Raw genomic sequence first — 20,155 nt, 5'->3', positions numbered from 1 at the left:
GACGAAGAAAATCCGCCCTCACGTGCCGTACGCACACTAGTAGAACAGTGTAATAATCTTGTCCTAGGATGTGATGCTAATGCCCATTATACTCTGTGGGGGAGCTCGTATATAAATGATAAGGTGAGTGTTTACTTCAATACCTTCTAACTACTAGCCTAAGTGTTTACAATAGTGGTAATAGACCAACGTTCTTCAATAGGATTAGGGAGCAGGTCATTAATATTACTGTGGTAGGGAACACTGATTCAGTTAAAATTCGTGATTGGAGAGTATAATTTAAGTGCTCATTCTCCACAGAATAATTTTTACGATGCAGCTCACGCTGGTTAGGAAAAACAACCTTAGAAAATCGACTGAGTCAAATTCAGTAGTCTGATGGATACCATAACACCTCCAGAAATGAATGGATTACATGATACACAGGATATGGTGGAATCCTAAACTAATGCAGTTAAGGAAAGAATGTAGGAAACTTTTTAATATGGCGAAGAGGGACCAAGCTGTGACTATTATCGTCAAAGCTTCAACACTTTCAAAAGGGAAACCAGACGATCTAAGAAGGAATCTTGGAAGCGTTTCTGTGAATACCACGGAGACATCACGTAAGGTGCTATCCAAAAACCCCGGTACGCCTGGATTCCTGATGAAACCGGATTGTAACTTTAATGAAACAAGTACTGAAACTTTGGAACTACTTTCCGGGTTTCAGGGATGAATAAAATGAAGACTCCACTTCGGAGAACCTCGCAGCTTCTCAAATCCACATAAGTGAATTAGTTAGCTCCATAGTTAATATGTATAAAATTTCGCGGGTGGTGTCATCCTTCAAGCCCTCTAAATCTCCAGGGCCAGGTGGCATATTCCCAGCTCTTCTCCCAAAATCGATTACCACCATCATGCCATGGCTAATTATGATATTTAGGAGCAGCCTGGAAATAGGATACATTACTAAAGTATGGAGAGAGGTTGCAGTGGTAGTTATCCCCAAAGCGGAAATAGTGAACCATAGTACCGACAAAGACTGTAGACCGATCGATCTGACATCGTTTTTATTAAAAACACTGGAAAGATTGGTCGACATCAATGTCAGGATCATCTCTACTGATAATTTCTGTGGGGCACAACATGCATACTTTAAAGGGAGGTCAGTGGAGACTCCCTTGTATCATGTTTTCGGAACTATATAGAGGACAATTGACATGAAATAGTATGGTGTTGATCAGCGGATAAAAAATTAGTCGGAAAATATGCTTAAGAGTAGGGCCATTAACCCATTCGTTCCCACTGTACTCGCTTAGGTACAAAAAAACAACCGGTTTTATAATGCTAGATTATCCATATTACTGAGTTTTTGTAAAATTAGATTTTTGATCAAATGCATCAATAAAGGCTCTTAACTACAACGTTATAGAGTCGAAATATCTTCTTATGTAATTGCATTCAATCATTGACACAACATCACCTCATCCAGGACATGAGGGCATTCGGGGAGCATGAGGACACTTAACTGGTGACCCTGTCAAAATTGATAGATGAGTGAGCTTTGGATGAGACGGAACTCAGGTGGTCAAATATCAACACATGTAGAATATCGAGGCTGCTGTGGCCCACACTGACAAAGGGCCCAAGTGAGTCGATTTTTGGTCCACTGTTAAATAACCTAACTTAAGTAAAATATTTTTGCCAAGTTGCATTACTATTTATGAATAACTTTTTGAAAGATCTTAGGATTTCAAAAATTATACTTGATTTAAATAGTAAATATTAATCTGTTACAAATCTGTATTTAAACATCTTGTCAAATATACGAGAAAACTTGTAGTTTAGATTTGACTTTTTCAACAGAAAAACATTCACAGACAAAATTAAATTTGGAAATTACAAACGGAATGACAAATTTATTATATGTATATAAATTTCCCTTCACGAAACTGAATTATCGGTTTTCGAAAAATTCTAACATTGAATTACATATGCATATTTAAGTGGACGTTGTCATTTATGCGATTATTCACTCAAATTTCATTTCAACTTACCATTTAATTTTTGACAAATCTTTGCATTTTTATTTTCTTCTATGTTTAAAGTAGCAACGGTATATTTAACTTCCGTCGATATTTGTTTCAATGAGTTATGCGAATTATACATTGTGTTACTTTGTTGTGGGAATCAGATGATACTAAAATAAAGTTCGTCTTTAAAAATGTTTTGTGATTTTATTTTAGCTGAACATTATCAACTATATGTTCTGACTTACTCGTGTTTATGATCTTAATGTTACATAAACTTAATCTTAATTACTTTTTAAAATTAAATCAATTCGGAATGTATCTTCCATATTTCTAGCTATTCAGGTACTTGTGTTACTATTGTTTTACAGCAAATAAATAGGGAATAACCTGCAAGTAAAAAATACAGTAAAAAATATTTCATTAGATTGTATTTTAATTGATTACGTTTGCAATATACAATTAAATGACTGTAATTGTAGATAAAATTATAGAAAATTAAAAAAAAAAAAATCACTAGATATTTTATTTGTTAACTTTATAAATATACACACGCATGCACTTCATTCATCATATGAAACACGTAAATCGTTAATTAACAGTGAGTAGTATTAAGGTGGCATTGAATTATAATAAATATTTTTTTACCAATATAAAAAAATAGTTATTCATATTCTCCCTGGAAATTATAGTACACAAAAGATGTCACATCAGCTTTATTAGTCGAGTCCACTTTTAAAACAAGTAAGAGAGCTATATTCGGCTGTGCCGAATCTTATATACCATGAAATCATGTACATAAATTTCAAGTGCAGGTCCTCATTATATTTGACAGAGAGATTTTTTATGGGGGTAGTTTTATTGGGATTTTAGTTGCTATAAAACCAGTTTATGTCAAATTTCGTTGCTATATTGGAATTTTGTAGCAAATTATGAGCGTTAAAATAATTCTCTGAGGGGGACTTTATATAGGGGTTAGGGTCAATTATGGGCCGATCCTTATTAAATTTGACAGAGAGGACCCATAATATATATTCTTTTATAGGTTTTAGACCAATATTTGGATGTGTTTCAAATGGAATGACCCCCATCTTTTTGGATGGACTTGTTCGTTTCGTTTGGACTCTATCGTGGAAAGGAATTACACTGTAAACCAAAAACATAAATTTCTAAATAAAAAACAAACAAAACTAAAATAACTCATATGTACTCAGTTTTTCACGCCACGAAATCATCATAATTTACACCAATTAATCACTCGCACTGAACCCGCTGACAAAGCTCCTACAAATTGTTTGAAGTTAGTCGGCACTATCCCGAAAAGTAGTTAAGTTAATATCGGAATTTCGATAATATATAATTGCTTTCTTTCCCTAAATATTTCGTGGCACGTAAAGCTTAGTACATTTGAGTTTGGTTTGGTCCCATATGAATTAAAACTAAAATTTGTATATCTGGAAATCTATAAATTTCCCATATTATATGGGAAATCCTTACTTCCATATAAAAATTTAAGAAAATGAATGTACGAACCATAAATAATGATCGTGATACTTTTTATACAAAGTTAAAAATGTGTATAATGATAGTGGTTTCTCCCATGAAAAGTAAGTATGAAAGGTAAAGAGAATTTAATTTATATTGCTTTTAGGGCAGCAGAGCACACTGGGTATATAAAATAAATCGCAAAAAAATTTAATTTGCTTTTTTTATTTTATTTTTATACCCTATAACACTTTAATCGGGAGGATATATTGGGTTTGTGCTGATGTTTATAACAATAACAATAATATTGGTCCTATTGTGCGTTACACCTTAAAGCATACCAATCGGCTTAGAATCATTTTCTGATTCGATTTAGCTATGTCCGTCCGTCCATGAAAACTTTGTAATCAAACTACAGGTCGCAATTTTGAAGATAATTCAATGAAATTTGGTACATGATCTTCTATTCCTTCTTCCCAGGGACGAACCCTATTGAAAATGGTTATGATCGCTGTATTATTTCACTTAGCCCCTATACAACTAAACCCCCGAATAGGGCTTGTAAAGCTTGTAATCAAACTACAGGTCGCAATTGTGAAGATAATTCAATGAAATTTGGCACATGGTACCGGAGACGGAGCATATTGGAAATGGTTAACATCGGTCCATTATTTGTCTCATTTGACCATAGCCCCTATACAAAGCCCCCTTCAAAATTTGACTTAAATGTACACAATTTTATTCAACAATAAATGGCTTAAGTATATCGGAGGCATAGTACAATTCAACTTAAATGCTTTATTATGAATACTAAATCACATTTACTTTTGTAACAGGTGTAGTCGGCCTCGCCCGACTATAATTTCTTACTTGTTTATATCATAAATTCACAAATTACAAACATACACTCACTTCTGCTCGTCATTACATGTATGAATTAAGGTAACATTACATGTATGAATTAAGGTAACATACTAAATAGTTAAAAATATTTTAAATATGCTCATAAATATTGTCATATGGTCGGATATGACAGACTAAAGTTTCTTACTTTTTCAAATTATTTTTGCATTTTTCGTAATTATCTCTATTAGAAAATGAATTAAGAATATATTTTTTAAAACTAATTTTCAATAGATCTGAGTAACTCCCTATTTGTAAACGTGACATGTGACAATGACTATGCACTTAAAGTTTTTGACAGGTAGTAGTAGTAGTAATAAAACAGTAGTAGTAGTACGTTATAAAACGTGGCCACAAATACAGTAGCAGCTTTAAAATATAAATTATTCTTACATCTACATATTTTTTGTTAAAATCATAGTTACAGTTTTTCAACTACCAAAATTAATGTATCAATCGACTTTCTCCACGGGTTCCCGTTATCCATTTGACTAAAATTTTACACAAGCATATTTTAGTCATAATAATAAGAACCACCTGACCAAAATCGATATGTTTTGGATACTCTATTATACATAGTTCAAATATAATTTTGTTCTTGCAATGAACGACGCTATAATGTATAAAAAGTTATGCACATTAGGGTGGTCCCAAAATGCAAGTTGCGAATGTTCCCACCGAAAATTAAAATTTAGTTCATTCTAAGATACCATTTCTCAAAATTCTTGTACTGGCGTCAATATTTGGTGAGCTGAATCTAAGGATAAAAAGGTCCCTTTTAAGGTTTTTCTGATTTTTATCATATTTCTTGCAAAGAAACCATATGCAAATTTGGTATCATATAAAGATCTTTGGGAGATGATCGTTGTTTACATTATTTTACAATGTTTTGGTACCGTACATAGGCGTCTATAATATAAACTTCGATCTAAATTGAATTTTGAAAAACGGAAAAAAAACTGTTTCCGTAGATTTTATTGAGGATTATTATGTATTAATTTCAACGAATTATATTAAATTCATCTGTATTAAAATGCAAAAAATCTGAAAGTTTCCGGAAATATTGGAAAATTTCGACTACTTTTGCTGTTACGCAAAAATTTCAGATATGGAATCTGAATCAAGGACCTTTTTAATGATACCAATATTCCATATCTTTCCTTTGAAAGAAATATGAAAAAAATCATAAAAACCTTAAAAAAGGACCTTTTTATTCTTTTATTGACGCCAGGACAAAAGTTTTGAGAAATGGTATCTTAGAATCAATTAAATTTTAATTTTAGTTGGGAACATTGACACCTTATTTTTCCTCCATAAAAACGGGGCAACCCTAATACACATACCTATTAAATAATTGACGAAAAGACGTACCATTATTTTATGTAAATAACTTTTTTTATCTTCCATGATTTTTGTAATGGAAAATATTTTTGAAACAAATAAAAATGGCATTCTAAATATGAGCAGTTACGTGTCAAGTGATCCAACTCAAAAAATCGATTTGGATGAAATTTGCACCAAGGTTAGTACTATTGGATAGTAGCTCAGATACAAATTTTCAGCTATATCGGTCAAGAACAAATCAATTTTCTGAACACCCCAGAAATCTTCAATAATTTTGTCAGACATGCTTTCGAGAAGTTTTCTATTTAAAATCAAAAATCCATCCAAAAATAACGAAAATATAAGCAACAAGTAAGAGTGTTATATTCGGCTGTGCCGAATCTTATATACCCACCATCAAATCGTATGCCGTAAAAGGAATGCTCCTCTGTATATGTACATCAGGGAGATAAGACTTAATTCAATTATGTACGTGATCTTCGAATTAACAAAATATTAATTTTTAAAAACAAAATATTTTTGTCAAATTTTTTAACCATGAACATATATGAAAGCTTGGGTCAATTATGGACTGTTTGTCGTAAAATTTGGTAGGAAAATTTCATATATCACTTATTCGTTTCGAATTCCATTGCTGTTCTTGTATTTTTAATTCATAAGCGCAAGAGTTATTATCTAAAGGGGAACTTATATGGGATAGGGACAATTATGTATCGATACCCATAAAATTTTGTACATGGATTTTGTTTTGTTGGCTATAAGAATAATTTTGATGCATAAAAAAAGTTATTTATGTCGAATTTCATCGCTGCACTCATAGGGGGACCTTATTTGGGGGAAGGGTCAGTTATGGACCGATTCCAATAAAAATTGGTAGAGACATTTTGGCTTATATAAAACTTATTTATGTCGAATTATAGCGATATTTTTAAGCCGGTAATGAGTATTAATGTCATTTTCTGAAGGGGACCTTATATGGGGGTTAGGGTCAATTATGGACCGATCCCCATAGAGATTTTGGCTCATATAATACTTATTTATGTCGAATATCATCGCTATACTCGTATTTTTAAGTCAGTAATGAGTGTTTAAATCATTTTCTGAAGGGGACCTTATATGGGGGGTAGGGTCAATTATAAAACGATTTCTATAAAATTTGGTAGAGAGATTTTGGCTTATATAAAACTTACTTATGTCGAATTTCATCGCTATACTCGTATTTTTAAGCCGGTAATGAGTATTAATGTCAGAGATTTTTGTTGTTGTTTAATTTTTTGTTATTGGTAAAGTAACGGTAGAGATGGAAATTACATATACACACTTCGAAAGAATTATAAGGTGAAAACTTTTTGTTCAAATAACATAAAATATTTTGATCTAAAATTTATTATATACTATTTTATAAATTTTGCGTACAAGTACAAGTTATTTAGATAAAAAATATTCGATGTAATTTTATATTTGCAAATATTACAACAAATAATTCAAAAAAAATCATAGGAAATAATTATAGGGTACGCGTTCACTTTGATCTTATTATGCATAGCAATTTGAGTTTTATTTTTGTTAAGAAACGAAAAACATATAATTTTTAAATAAGTTAGTAATCGACAATTTACAACAATTTTATTTTTTTGTTGTTGGTATTTACTTCCTATAGATAAATGAACAATTTTGAGAACTGTTGGCAATTATATACATTTGTATATTTATTATTTATATAGGAACATCAGAACTTTAATAAATATGTCGATTCGTACTTTCCAGAAGTAAAAAAAATTTTAGCACGAAAAATTTTGGTGACTTATAGAAAGACCTAAGTATTTTACAAAGAAATTGCTTCCACAATATTTTAGGTTTTAATATTTTTCCAGTTATCTACGAAATGACCTTGAAGAGTACATGATTTGCTAAATTTAAATGTTTTATTATTGTTTAGTATAAAATATTCCAGAATTCTTCCGCCAGACCATGGTTTTAGCGATAGCGTTTTTGATGATTAATTCAGTTCAGTAAGGTTATGTTTAAGTCATAAAATGTCATCCTTAACAGTAAAAATATTAATTTAAATTCTATTAATTAAAACATTCCACAGTGAGACATTTGGCACTTTTAGAAAGACATTAATCAAATCTTAGTGATATTGAGTTCTAATTTTAGTTACAGTTAGGAAACAATTGCCCAAACGCTCCACATAATAATCAGCACGATAAGACTGCTGCCACGCCCATTTTTTACAAGTATATATTGAATAAAAACTTAATTTTTGGTCGCATATATCTTAAAACTTTTGCTATCGATTTTGAATTTTTATATATTTTTAGAAAGCAATTTTATACAGATTGCTATTTATATATAAAAAAATGCAAAATTTAAATATTTGTTGCACAGTCTCTGCAAAAAGTTAATAAAACCCATTTTCCTATTTAAACACATTTTCAACGTTTATATACTGTTTGAAACGGGTTGGCATTATCCGATTTGTCTCAAATGCTCTGCATTGTAGGTTTAGTGCATGCTCTTCTATAATTTTAACAAACATGCTTTATATAACATCCCTAATAAATATTAGGGTTGTCACTTTTAGAAATTTTTCTCAAATTGTACAAATATTTGCATATAATTGAATAGAACATTAACAAAAGATTTATACTATTATTAAAATTTAAAATAATTTATAAATTCCGCGGTTTTTACAAAGAAAAAAATAAATTTATAATCAATGAATTTAACACTGGAAATAAACAGAAATTATTACTTTTTAAATAAAGCTGTGACCCCTGATTGGCGTAAGTAATTGTTTTTTAAAAGCAGTAATTGTGGGCTAATACATGGTGTCAAGGCAAAAAATTTATGTATTCCCCTAACGTGAGCTTACACATAAATTTAAAAAAAACATTAAATCCTATAGGACACTCTAATTTTTTTGAATATCTCTGAAGATCGCAAAAGGTCGCAGCCAATTTTCATATATGTATATGTCTCTATAGAAATTTTCCTATGCAAGGATTTTAATTAGATAACTGCAATTGGCTGCAGTCATTAGATCTATTCCATTAAAAATTTAATTTTGAAATATATTTTTATTATTAATATTATTTTTTCTTAGAGTTAAAAATAAAAACTTTAAAATTGTACTTTTTGCAGAATAATTCCGAAGTATTAAATTATAATACACTGAAGAAACTATATAAGTATCTGAAATATTTACCCAGATAAACGCATTCAAAATTAATATGCCGCTTCAGGAATATTACAAGAAAATTATTTTATTTTTAAGAGGAGCAACTTTGAGCACCTATATTTCGGGTTAAAGGAACTCTGCAATATTTTTAGTTAGTTTTCTATAGTATATGGAATGTTTACTGTTAACCATAATAACAAGCAAGACAATTGGAAAGCGTTTATTTTTTTATTTTTGTCGTTCTATAAAGGCCAAATGTCTCACTGTGCATTCGTTACATTCAGAACTAATTTCAATAATTTATTCTTTATATTTTAATATTTATTACAAATGAGGTCTTAATCGGATGACTTGAAATACAATAAACCTAAAACTGACGTAAAATTTCAAAAAAAAAAAAATTAACTATTTGTTTAGATATTTAAAATATTTTTTAAAAAAGGGTAGAATTTATCAATATAATGCAAAATCGTCTAACCTTATATTAATTTACTTTAGACGTTAGCGTTCGTTTTAGTCTAAAATTTTTAAATATTTTTAGAAAAAATATTGAAAAATCAAATTTATTTTCATAACTTACTTAAAATTCATCCAATTCGAGCAAAAAAAATTGGAAAAAAATAATACGGAAATCAAAATTTTACCCAATTTTCAAGTTGTACCTTATAAATATTTCATATGAAATTATAGACATTAAATTTTAAAAATTTAAAAACATTTTTTTGTTAAAAAAAATAAAAATATGAATTAGTTGTAAAGTTATGCAACTGGTTTTCTTGTACCTTATAATTCTTTCGAGGTGTGTAAAATAAATTGAAATTTTATATAATTAAACTTATTTTAAACACACAATGGTGATGGGTATATAAGATTCGGCAAAGTGAATATTGAACTCTTACTTGTTTTTGTATAAGCTTTCTTTTAAGCAAAAAAAAAATTATTTTTTTTATTTATTTTTTAGCTATCTAAACTCCTTTGAACAATTTTTGCTAGGACCAATAAGTGGAATGTTACACTCATTTCAAAAAAACCATGTATGACCAAAATGTTCAACTTTAACTTCTTTGGACAATTTTTGCACTTACACTTATTCAAAAAAACCCTTTATGACCAAAATGTCTAACTTTGACGCCCTCTAACTCCTTCAGTTCTTGACCGGTAGAGCTGAATATTTGCGTCTGGCCTACTAGTATTAACCTTGGTGCAAATTTCATCCAAATCGGGCAACATCGATTTTAAAAGTTAGCTTACTTGACACGAAATTGCCTATATATAACTTCAAAGATATATTACGTTGGTGTAAAAACTTAGGAAAAATATGTTAAAAGTAGTATACAATTAACAACACGCCTCCACGGTAATGTAAAGTTCATAGTTTCCGTGTTACTAGTTGTGATGAATTTACTACATATTTTTCAACACTTTTTTTTGGGGATGATAAATGATGATTCAATGTTCAATCCATTTCTATTACAATAGTTTCCACTTGCAGTTGTTTATACTTAATAACGCATTATGTGATATTTAGCCTGAAAACCTTGCCAATGGGATGTCCCGTTTACCACTTTTTTTTTTGAGGAATACCTCTTAAACAATGCGTTTTAATGTACAAAATACGAGAATTAAAAACATTTTTTGAAAAAGTCCTCAGTTCCTTACCTGCGTTTGAAAATCTTGATATCAGTACAATATGTTCCAAAAAATTTTTCTGCAATATTTTTGAAATGGGTCTCAAAAATTCCGTAATTTTGAGCATATCGCGGGAAAATTAATTAAAATATTTGTTGGTGTATTTCTGGTCACAAAAACGACTTTTAGTGTATTATAAGGGGAATATGAATTTCAAAATAATCTAAAAATTTCTGAAATGGACCAAGCCAAATGCAATAATCTTAAAGCTTGGTAAATTGATGTCATTTTTATCACTCGCATTTTCAAGAGTTTTTCGGAAAAATTATAAATATTAATATGAATATTAAAGTTCTTCATGCAAAATTTTAAGATGCTAGCTCTATTATTTTGTCAGATAAACGAATTTTTGTATATTTTATTCACATGGGAAGAGCAATGTCCCCCATTGGTAGTCCGCAAATTTATTACCCAAAATGTTTACATGAATGTTAAAGTTCTTCGTGCAAAATTTGAAGATTCTAACACTAATAGTTTCCCAGATAAGCGATTTTTTGTATTTAATTCTTATGGGAGGTGCCACGCCCCATACTTCTAGTCCGCCCCCTTTTTCTTAAATAATAATATTAACACTATATGGTTACGATAAAATTTGAGGACTCTATCTGTTATATTTTCTCAGATATACTGATTTAATATTTTCTTAATATGGAAGGTGCCACGCCCACTATAGGCATTCCGCCCATTTTGTCCAAAAATATTCTTATGGATGTCAAAGTTGCCCATACAAAATTTGAGGACTTCAACTCTTGCAGTTTCTGAGATATGTGACTTTTATTACTAATTTTTAATGTGGGCGTGGAACGTCACCCCTTTTGAAATTTTGAAGTAAAAAGGAGCCTATAGTTCCTTACAGATATTTGACTTTTGAAGAAGTGGGCGTGGCACCCCTCCCACTTGCCATTTCAAAATAAAAAGTAGCCTATAGTTCCTTACAGATATAGGGGAACATTCACTGAAAATTTCAAGAATATCGCTTCAGTGGTTTAGCCTCCTATAAGGTACAAACAAACAAACATACATTGATTTTTATGTATGTATACTAGCTCACCCAGTGTGCTTTGCTACACTAAAACCATATTCCCATATACAATTTTTATACCCTACACCACTTTAGTGGGGAGGGTATATTGGATTTGTGCTGATGTTTGTAACATACAAAAATATTCCTAGACCCACCTTAAAGTATACCAATCGGCTTAGAATCGTTTTCTGAGTCGATTAAACATGTCCGTCCGTCCGTCTGGCTGGCTGGCTGTCCATGTAAACCTTGTGCGCAAGGTACAAGATAATTGGATAAAATTTGGCACGCTCGTTTTATTTGACCCAAGGACGAAGCCTATTGAAAATGGTTAAAATCGGTCCATTATTTCACCTAGCCCCCATAGAACAGAACCCCCCGAAAAGGGCTTCTGTTAATAATACAGATATATCGATAAATTACAGCACAACTAAGTTTTATAGAAGTCTTGATGACCCTGCCAAATTTCATAAAGATCGGGCCCCATTTGACCCTAGCTCCCATACAAAGTCCAATTCAGAAAATTACTTGAATGTCCCAAATTAACTTATAAACACAAATATCGCGATGAAATTCACCACAATAAAATATTATGTAAATATAAATATATTCGCAAAATTTTATCGGGCTTGGCCCCCATATAAAGCCTCTTTCAGAAAATTAGTTTTTCATCCATAAATTGCTTAAATGTATCGGAACAAGGGAATATTGAAGATAAATGTTTTATTATGAAAAATAAATCACATTTAATATTCATAACTGGTGTAGGGTATCATATGGTCGGCCACGCCTTACTTTGTTTCTAGTTATATATTCCCAGATATACGACTTTTAGTATTTAATTTATATGGAAGGAGCCACGCCCAGTATTTCTAGTCGACTTATTCTTAAACCAAATGTTCATATTGATGCTAAAGCTACGTGTACAAAAGTCTCCTACCTGTTGTAGTTCACATAGGTGGCAAGTTGTTCATGCAAAATTTGATGATTCTATTTCTAATAGTATCCTAGATATACGAATTTTTGTACTTAATTCATATGGGGGGTTTCACTTCCCCTATTGCTAATCAGCCAATTTATTTCACTAATGTTCACATAGATGTCAAAGTTGTTCTTGTAAAATTTGAGGATTCTAGCTCTAATAGTTTCTCAGATATACGAATTTTTGAACTTAATTTACTTGCTAGTCCACCCATTTTTGTCTAAAATGTTCATATTATTACTAAAGTGGCTCTCATAAAATTTGAGGACTCTAACTTATACATATAAGTGTATTCTCAGAGATATTAATTCAATATTTTCTGTATATAGGAAGTGCCACGCCCACTATACCCAGTCCGCCCATTTTGCCCACAATTGTTCATATCTGTGTCCATACAAAATTTGAGAACTCTAGCCGTAGCAGTTTCTGAAGTAGACTACTCTTAAAACTTACTTTGTTTGTGGGCGTGGCACTTTGCCTTTGAATATCAAAATAAAAAGTAGCCTATAGTTCCTTCTAGGCATACACAAAGGCACTGTGAAAATTTCAAGAAAATCCGTGCAGCAGTTTAGTCGTCTATAGACTTCAAGCAAATAACCAAACAAACAAACCCACAAATAAACACACATTAATTTATATATGTATTTATATAGATAGATTTTTTTGTTGAGTTGATTGTTAGGTTCCCAAACAGGTGCAAGCACCTAAAAATAAATTCTCATTTTCAAATATTTTTTTATCACCACTGAAGAAGGATGCCTAACAAAAACCTAACAAAAAAACAAGTAAGAAAGTCGGGCGTGGCTGACCATATGATACCCTACACCATTTATGAATATTAGATGTGATTTAATTTTCATAATAAAGCATTTATCTTGAATATTACCTTGATTCCGATTTATTAAAGCAATTTATTGACAAAAAAAAAACTAATTTTTTAAAAGAGGCTTTATATGGGGGATAGGAGCGAATGTAGACCGATCCAGATAAAATGGGATGGATAGATTTGTATTTACTATATAATATTTGTCTGTGCTAAATTTCATTGCATTAAAAGTGTTAATAAATTAATTACGGATATTCAAGTCACTTTCTGAAGGGGGGCTGGGGTCAAATGAAGTCCGATCATTTCGAAATTCGGCAAGGTCATCAAGGTGAAATAATGGAACCATTTTCCTTAGGTCAAAACAAACGTGTATTCCAAATTTCATCATTTTATCTTGAAAATTGCGACATGTACTTTGATAACATAAAGTGATTCTCAGTCGATCGGTATACTTAAAGGTGGGTATAGTACTAATATTTTAATGCGTTACAAACATCAGCACAAATGCATAATACTCTTCCCACTATAGTGGTGTAGGGTGTAATAAATAAAATTATTAATTAACCACAGGACATAGCCATTTCCAAACATGTATGTTTCATTCCATGAGCAAACAAAAAATATTAATTTGTAAACTTGTGTTATCACCCATCGGATTTTGTTCTGCACTTTTTACAGATATGAAATGTATGATTAATTTCCATCTTGCCAAGTATTTAAAGACCTAAGTAAATTTACTTAACAACCAAAGTTTTCGTACGGGAGACTTACTAACCTTCCTTTCGGAGAAAACGTGTCATTCCATTCATCATTTTGGCTCTAGACATTTTTAATGTGTTTGATAGACTATGGCTTGGTACATAAATACCCAAGAAAAACTTACATTGAAAAGTAATGAGTTAAAAAGCTAATAAAACCTCTTTTCACTACTTCTTCATTAGCACTTTAAGTCATTATTTTAACACGGTGATGTCATTGGAGGCAAGTACTTCCACGCTCGTTTACAAATAGGGAGTTAAAGAAGTACTTGCTATTTCTCTTACAAAGAAGATGTTTAGTATGTTGTTTTATTTTTAACAATAAAAAGAGCCAGCTAGAATACGAACCAGGGACTTCGGTTTGTTAGTGAAATTATTGCGCGTCAAATAATGATTTTCACATAACCCTTATGTTTCGATAAATAAAGTCCGTTTTGAGAACGTTTGATAAACTTCTCGATTTTTATTATACTCACGCAGTAAAAAAGTAAGTGCATCCTGCATTTTATCATCAAAGTTATTTATTCGTCTTAATAATGCCAAATTTTTACTAATTTTACTAATTTACTGATTGTCTGAAATTGTCTGAAATTGTAAATCTAAAATTTTTAAAAATCACAATAAAAAATCAAAGAAAACATACAATTTTGTACTAAAAATTAGATTTTTTGAAACCGGTTAACCGAGACTTAAAAATCGGATAACCTGGTTAACCGAAAACCAATGTTTTAAAACAATCGGTTTGCGAAAAACCGAAATATGCAATAAAAACCGGTTTTTCGGTTAAACGGTTTATAAACACTACCCTTTATATAGGGCCCCTTCAGAAAATTACTATAACATAACATGCTTCAAAATGATAATATAGCAACAAAATTGAACATGACCTGATTTTTTATTAACTTAAATCTCTCTGTCAATGAGTACCGGTCCATAATTGACCTTATATGGACCGGTATATATGTACCATTAAACAGTTTAGAATAAATCTTATAAATCAGTAAATTGTGGTAACAAAGTACAAAAGAATCGATTCATATAGCTAGGTCCGAGATCACCAATGTTGAAAAACGTATAAAAACCGAGTCGATCTCCCTAATAAATACTAAATCACAATTTTTTGGAACCTGAATTTAGTTCTGATTGAAATAGAAAACAAAAAGTCATATATAAAAGTTTTTAATATAATCAAATTCTTCTATTTAATAACCTAAGATAATTTTTATTTCTGCCCAAAAAAATAAAAAATAACAATTATTTTTTGCCATCTGCAAAAAATAAATAAAAATCTAATATAATAATTATTTCTGCCAAAACATGAATAAAAATCCGACAATAATAATTATTTTTTAATTTTTATTATAAAAATCATAACTTTTACGGTCCCTGCTTTTAACTGTAAGTTTCTTCTCGGAATGACGTGAATAAATTTTGTATTAAGTATTCCATACTTTGTTTTACTTACAGACAATAAAGTATGACAAAACATAAAATATGTGCAAATTTATTACAAAACGTAAATGAAAATGTACATAACTTTGTAAATAACAATTAGGAAAATAGTCGGTCATGACCGAATATAAGATTTCTTTATACCCAATACCAATAGAATCGATCGATTTATTGTCGACAAGCCGATTTTCTGAAAGAATATTGACCAATCCATATAATACTTTCTACATGTATGTATGTACAGTAGGGTGGTTTTAAAAAATCGATGTCGCATTTCTCTGTTTCATGTTGTTAGATTTTAAGATTGCCAAAGTTTGAGCACGATTGAAAGATGTTAACATGTGCCACTTGGACCTCAAAGTTTTAAAAATCTCGATTTCTTGGCAGTTTGACCAATTCATATCTCTAGAACGGTTTGACATATTTGCCCGTGTAATACGTCAAATTGAAACCGATACTATTTATAATATTTTGTATGTAATATGTACGTATATATGTAAGTAGTACTATATACCGTGACTATATACCCCTTAGAGCGAAGATGGAACCTATTGTGAAAAAAACCCATTTTCCTTTCTATATTATAAATTTTTTGAATGAAAACAAGTATGTATTTAAAAAATCAAGTATAATAAATGTCTTTTTCATTTTATTCTTATTTAAATTTATTCAAGTGACTGACATAATGTGGTTTTTGCTGCTCGTCCTTTGTAAGTAATTGGTTGTAATCTGTTATGAGCTAGATTGGCTCCTCGCTCTTCCTTGTCGTTCACAACTTTCAAGTTGTTTACCATCCTTTGTCCCTCCTGGTAATTGATGTTCTGCGGCCAAGTTGCAGAAATTCGGTGTAATGTTAATTCTCTTGAACAACAGGTAAGTCTCACTTGTAATTTTTTTTTCTAGGAACAAGTTTAGGACTGTGATACTACTGGTGATTTATCATTTTGTTAATTCCTTTTTCTATGAATGCTTTCGTATTTTAATAGATTTTCAATGAGATCTTGGTCTTGTTTTGCCGCTAAACAAGCTCTGGGAGCGTGGACTATGAAAACACAAAGTACTCCTAAGGTCTCTTGTTCTTGGGAAGTCAGCTTAAACTGGTCACGGAAGAGTTGTATTTTCAGACAGTAAATAGGTTTTGCCATCCACCGGGCATGGTGTACTGGACCTGGAGATCTGAAGCTCACATTTTTTCCGTATTTGTCCTTAATCAGCAATAATAAAACAAATAACGCATCTTTGCTCTCAGGGGTACCTAGTCACGTTTTAAGGGACATCAGCTCTTTTTTTCGGTTTCAGTACTAGTTGCGGATTTATTGCGTAGAATATAAAATATTATAAACAGTATGGTCTTTAATTTGATGTATGACACGGACAAATAGCTTTAGCAGTTCCTGATATATCGGTCGCATAAGTCGCCAAACTGCCAAAAAATCGAGATTTTCAAAACTTTGAGGCCCCAGTGGCACGGGTTAACATCTTCCAATTGTGCTCAAACTTTGTCAGTCCTAAAATTTGACAAAAAGAAACATTTTAGGGGGGTGCCGCCAAAAAAATCACAAATTGTTTTTACCGTATGAGATAATGTACAGTGTACATACATTGTATGTATGTATGTATATAAAAGAGTAGCGTTACTGACTGACTGATTCATCATCGCACAGCCCAAACGGCTGAACCTAGAATCATGAAATTGACAGTAGATGTGCTCTTGGTTATGTAGAGAGATTTTAGAAAATTTGTACATTTAGGGATAAAAAGGGAAAAACGGATAAAACAGGTTTTCTTAATTATCACAATATTAGTAATACAAGAAAAATCTTAAATGCACCTGTATCTACTCTTAAAATGAGCTGATGGGTGTCTGGTACTTTTTTGAAATTCGTACCTTTAAGGGGTGAAAATGTGTAACAAAAGTGATTGTGGTACCTTTTTTGGCCCTTTATTATACCCTTCACGAGAAGGGTATATATAAGTTTGTCATTCCGTTTGTAATTTCTATAATATAATTTTCCGACCCCATAAAGACACCCATAGCGAGAAGATCGCTATTTAAAATCAGCAAAATCGGTCCATAAATACCGGAGATATAAGCAAAACTCCGAGACAACCTCTGAAAATTTCATAAAAAAAGAAAATTTTTTTATGCTTTGACATAAGCAACAACAACACTTATTCATTGAGTATTTCGTTTCACATGTTTGGATGCCTGTGTGTTTCATTGCCTTGTGTATATTGTTTTTGTTTCTTTGTGTATTAAGTTTCAAATTTTTGGATGTCTGTTGGTTTCATTGCGTTGTGTATCTTGTTTTTGTTTTTATACCCTACACCACTTTAGTGGGGAGGGTATATTGGATTTGTGCTGATGTTTGTAACATACAAAAATATTCGTCCTAGACCCATCTTAAAGAATACCAATCGGCTTAGAATCGTTTTCTGAGTCGATTAAGCTATGTCCGTCCGTCTGGCTGGCTGGCTGTCCATGTAAACCTTGTGCGCATGGTACAGGTCGCAATTTTCAAGATAATTGGATGAAATTTGGCATGCACGTTTTATTTGACTCAAGGACGAAGCCTATTGAAAATGGTTAAAATCGGTCCATTATTTCACCTAGCCCCCATAGAACAGAACCCCCCGAAAAGGGCTTCTGAGCTCATAATTATGTTAAATATACAGATATATCGATAAAATACGGCACAACTAAGTTTTATAGAAGTCTTGATGACCCTGCCAAATTTCATAAAGATCGGGCCCCATTTGACCCTAGCTCCCATACAAAGTCCCCTTCAGAAAATTACTTGAATGTCCCAAATTAACTTAAAAATACAAATATCGCGATGAAATTCAGCACAATAAAATATTATGTAAATATAAATATATTCAGAAAATTTTATCGGGCTTGGTCCATATTTGCCCCTAGCCCCCATATAAAGCCTCTTTCAGAAAATTAGTTTTTCATCCATAAATTGCTTAAATGTATCGGAACAAGGGAATATTGAAAATAAATGCTTTACTATGAAAAATAAATCACATTTAATATTCATAACTGGTGTAGGGTATCATATGGTCGGCCTCGCCCGACTATACTTTCTTACTTATTTTTTTAGTATTTCGTTTCGTATGTTTGGATGCCTGTGTGTTTCATTGCCTTCTGTATATTAATATAAACAAGTAAGAAAGTATAGTCGGGCGTGGCCGACCATATGATACCCTACACCAGTTATGAATATTAAATGTGATTTATTTTTCATAATAAAGCATTTATCTTCAATATTCCCTTGTTCCGATACTTTTAAGCAATTTATGGATGAAAAACTAATTTTCTGAAAGAGGCTTTATATGGGGACTAGGGGCAAATATGGACCAAGCCCGATAAAATTTTCTGAATATATTTATATTTACATAATATTTGATTGTGCTGAATTTCAACGCGATATTTGTGTTTATAAGTTAATTTGGGACATTCAAGTAATTTTCTGAAGGGGACTTTGTATGGGAGCTAGGGTCAAATGGGGCCCGATCTTTATGAAATTTGGCAGGGTCATCAAGACTTCTATAAAACTTAGTTGTGCCGTATTTTATCGATATATCTGTATATTTAACATAATTATGAGCTCAGAAGCCCTTTTCGGGGGGTTCTGTTCTATGGGGGCTAGGTGAAATAATGGACCGATTTTAACCATTTTCATTGGGTCAAATAAAACGTGCGTGCCAAATTTCATCCAATTATCTTGAAAATTGCGACCTGTACCTTGCGCATAAGGTTTACATGGACAGCCAGCCAGACGGACGGTAGCTTAATCGACTCAGAAAACGATTCTAAGCCGAATGGTATACTTTAAGGTGGGTCTAGGACGAATATTTTTGTATGTTACAAACATCAGCACATATCCAATATACCCTCCCCACTAAAGTGGTGTAGGGTATAATAAAATAAAAACAATTGTTTTTGTTTCTTGGTACATTCAGTTATGTATGTTTGGATGTCTGTTGATTTCATTGCGTTGTGTATTTTGTTTTTTTAGTATTTCGTTTCGTATGTTTGGATGCCTGTGTGTTTCATTGCCTTCTGCATATTGTTATTGTATATGTAATGGCAAAGTTGCGTTGCGTAAGTTGGAACAAAACGAGTACCAAAAATTGGGAAAAGGGCGAAAAACTGGGAAAATCGGTACTTTTGCTTTTGAAAACTGATTTTTGTATATTCTGACGCGAAATTATTTTCGATTTAGCAATCTAAAGTGTAAGACATTTTCCTTAGCAAAGTTCCGTTGCGAAAGTTTGACCAAAGCAAAAAAAAATTAAATTAATTTGGGTAAAAAGGGTAGTTTCGTGTTTTTTCATAAGGTCCACACCTAAATAGCTGGGCCGACTTTAAGAAATTACAAACAGAGTTTCAATTGGTTATATCTTTATTCCAAAAAATCAGAAAGGCACGAAGTACGGAACGGTAAAATTTTTATTTTTTTTTAAATCAAGAAACAAAAGTAATTTCTACT

The 20,155-nt window shown here is 31.5% G+C and overlaps 1 protein-coding gene across 4 annotated transcripts in view; it reads right to left on the bottom strand.

Moving 5' to 3' along the window:
- Nucleotides 1-20,155, bottom strand: part of LOC119605122 (sialin) — an 82,723-nt gene that overhangs the window by 30,392 nt on the left and 32,176 nt on the right. For 3 of the 4 annotated variants that reach the window (XM_037958085.1, XM_037958081.1, XM_037958084.1), the window contains exons 2-3: nucleotides 2,261-2,402; nucleotides 2,040-2,182 (exon numbers count right to left, since the gene is read on the bottom strand). In XM_037958085.1, coding sequence (XP_037814013.1) covers nucleotides 2,040-2,151 — 112 coding nt within the window. In that variant the 5' untranslated portion in view covers nucleotides 2,152-2,182; nucleotides 2,261-2,402. Of the gene's footprint in view, nucleotides 1-2,039; nucleotides 2,199-2,260; nucleotides 2,403-20,155 lie in introns of all 4 variants that reach the window. The other variant, XM_037958082.1, reaches the window with a different exon arrangement.

The sequence above is a fragment of the Lucilia sericata genome, unplaced genomic scaffold (genome assembly GCF_015586225.1).
Source record: "Lucilia sericata isolate MDLA Ls3-8-SP2 unplaced genomic scaffold, ASM1558622v1 Contig000458F_arrow, whole genome shotgun sequence".
NCBI classification, from domain to species: domain Eukaryota; kingdom Metazoa; phylum Arthropoda; class Insecta; order Diptera; family Calliphoridae; genus Lucilia; species Lucilia sericata.
The sequence above is the reverse complement of the archived record's forward strand: the minus strand, read 5'-3'. Positions and strand labels throughout refer to the sequence as shown.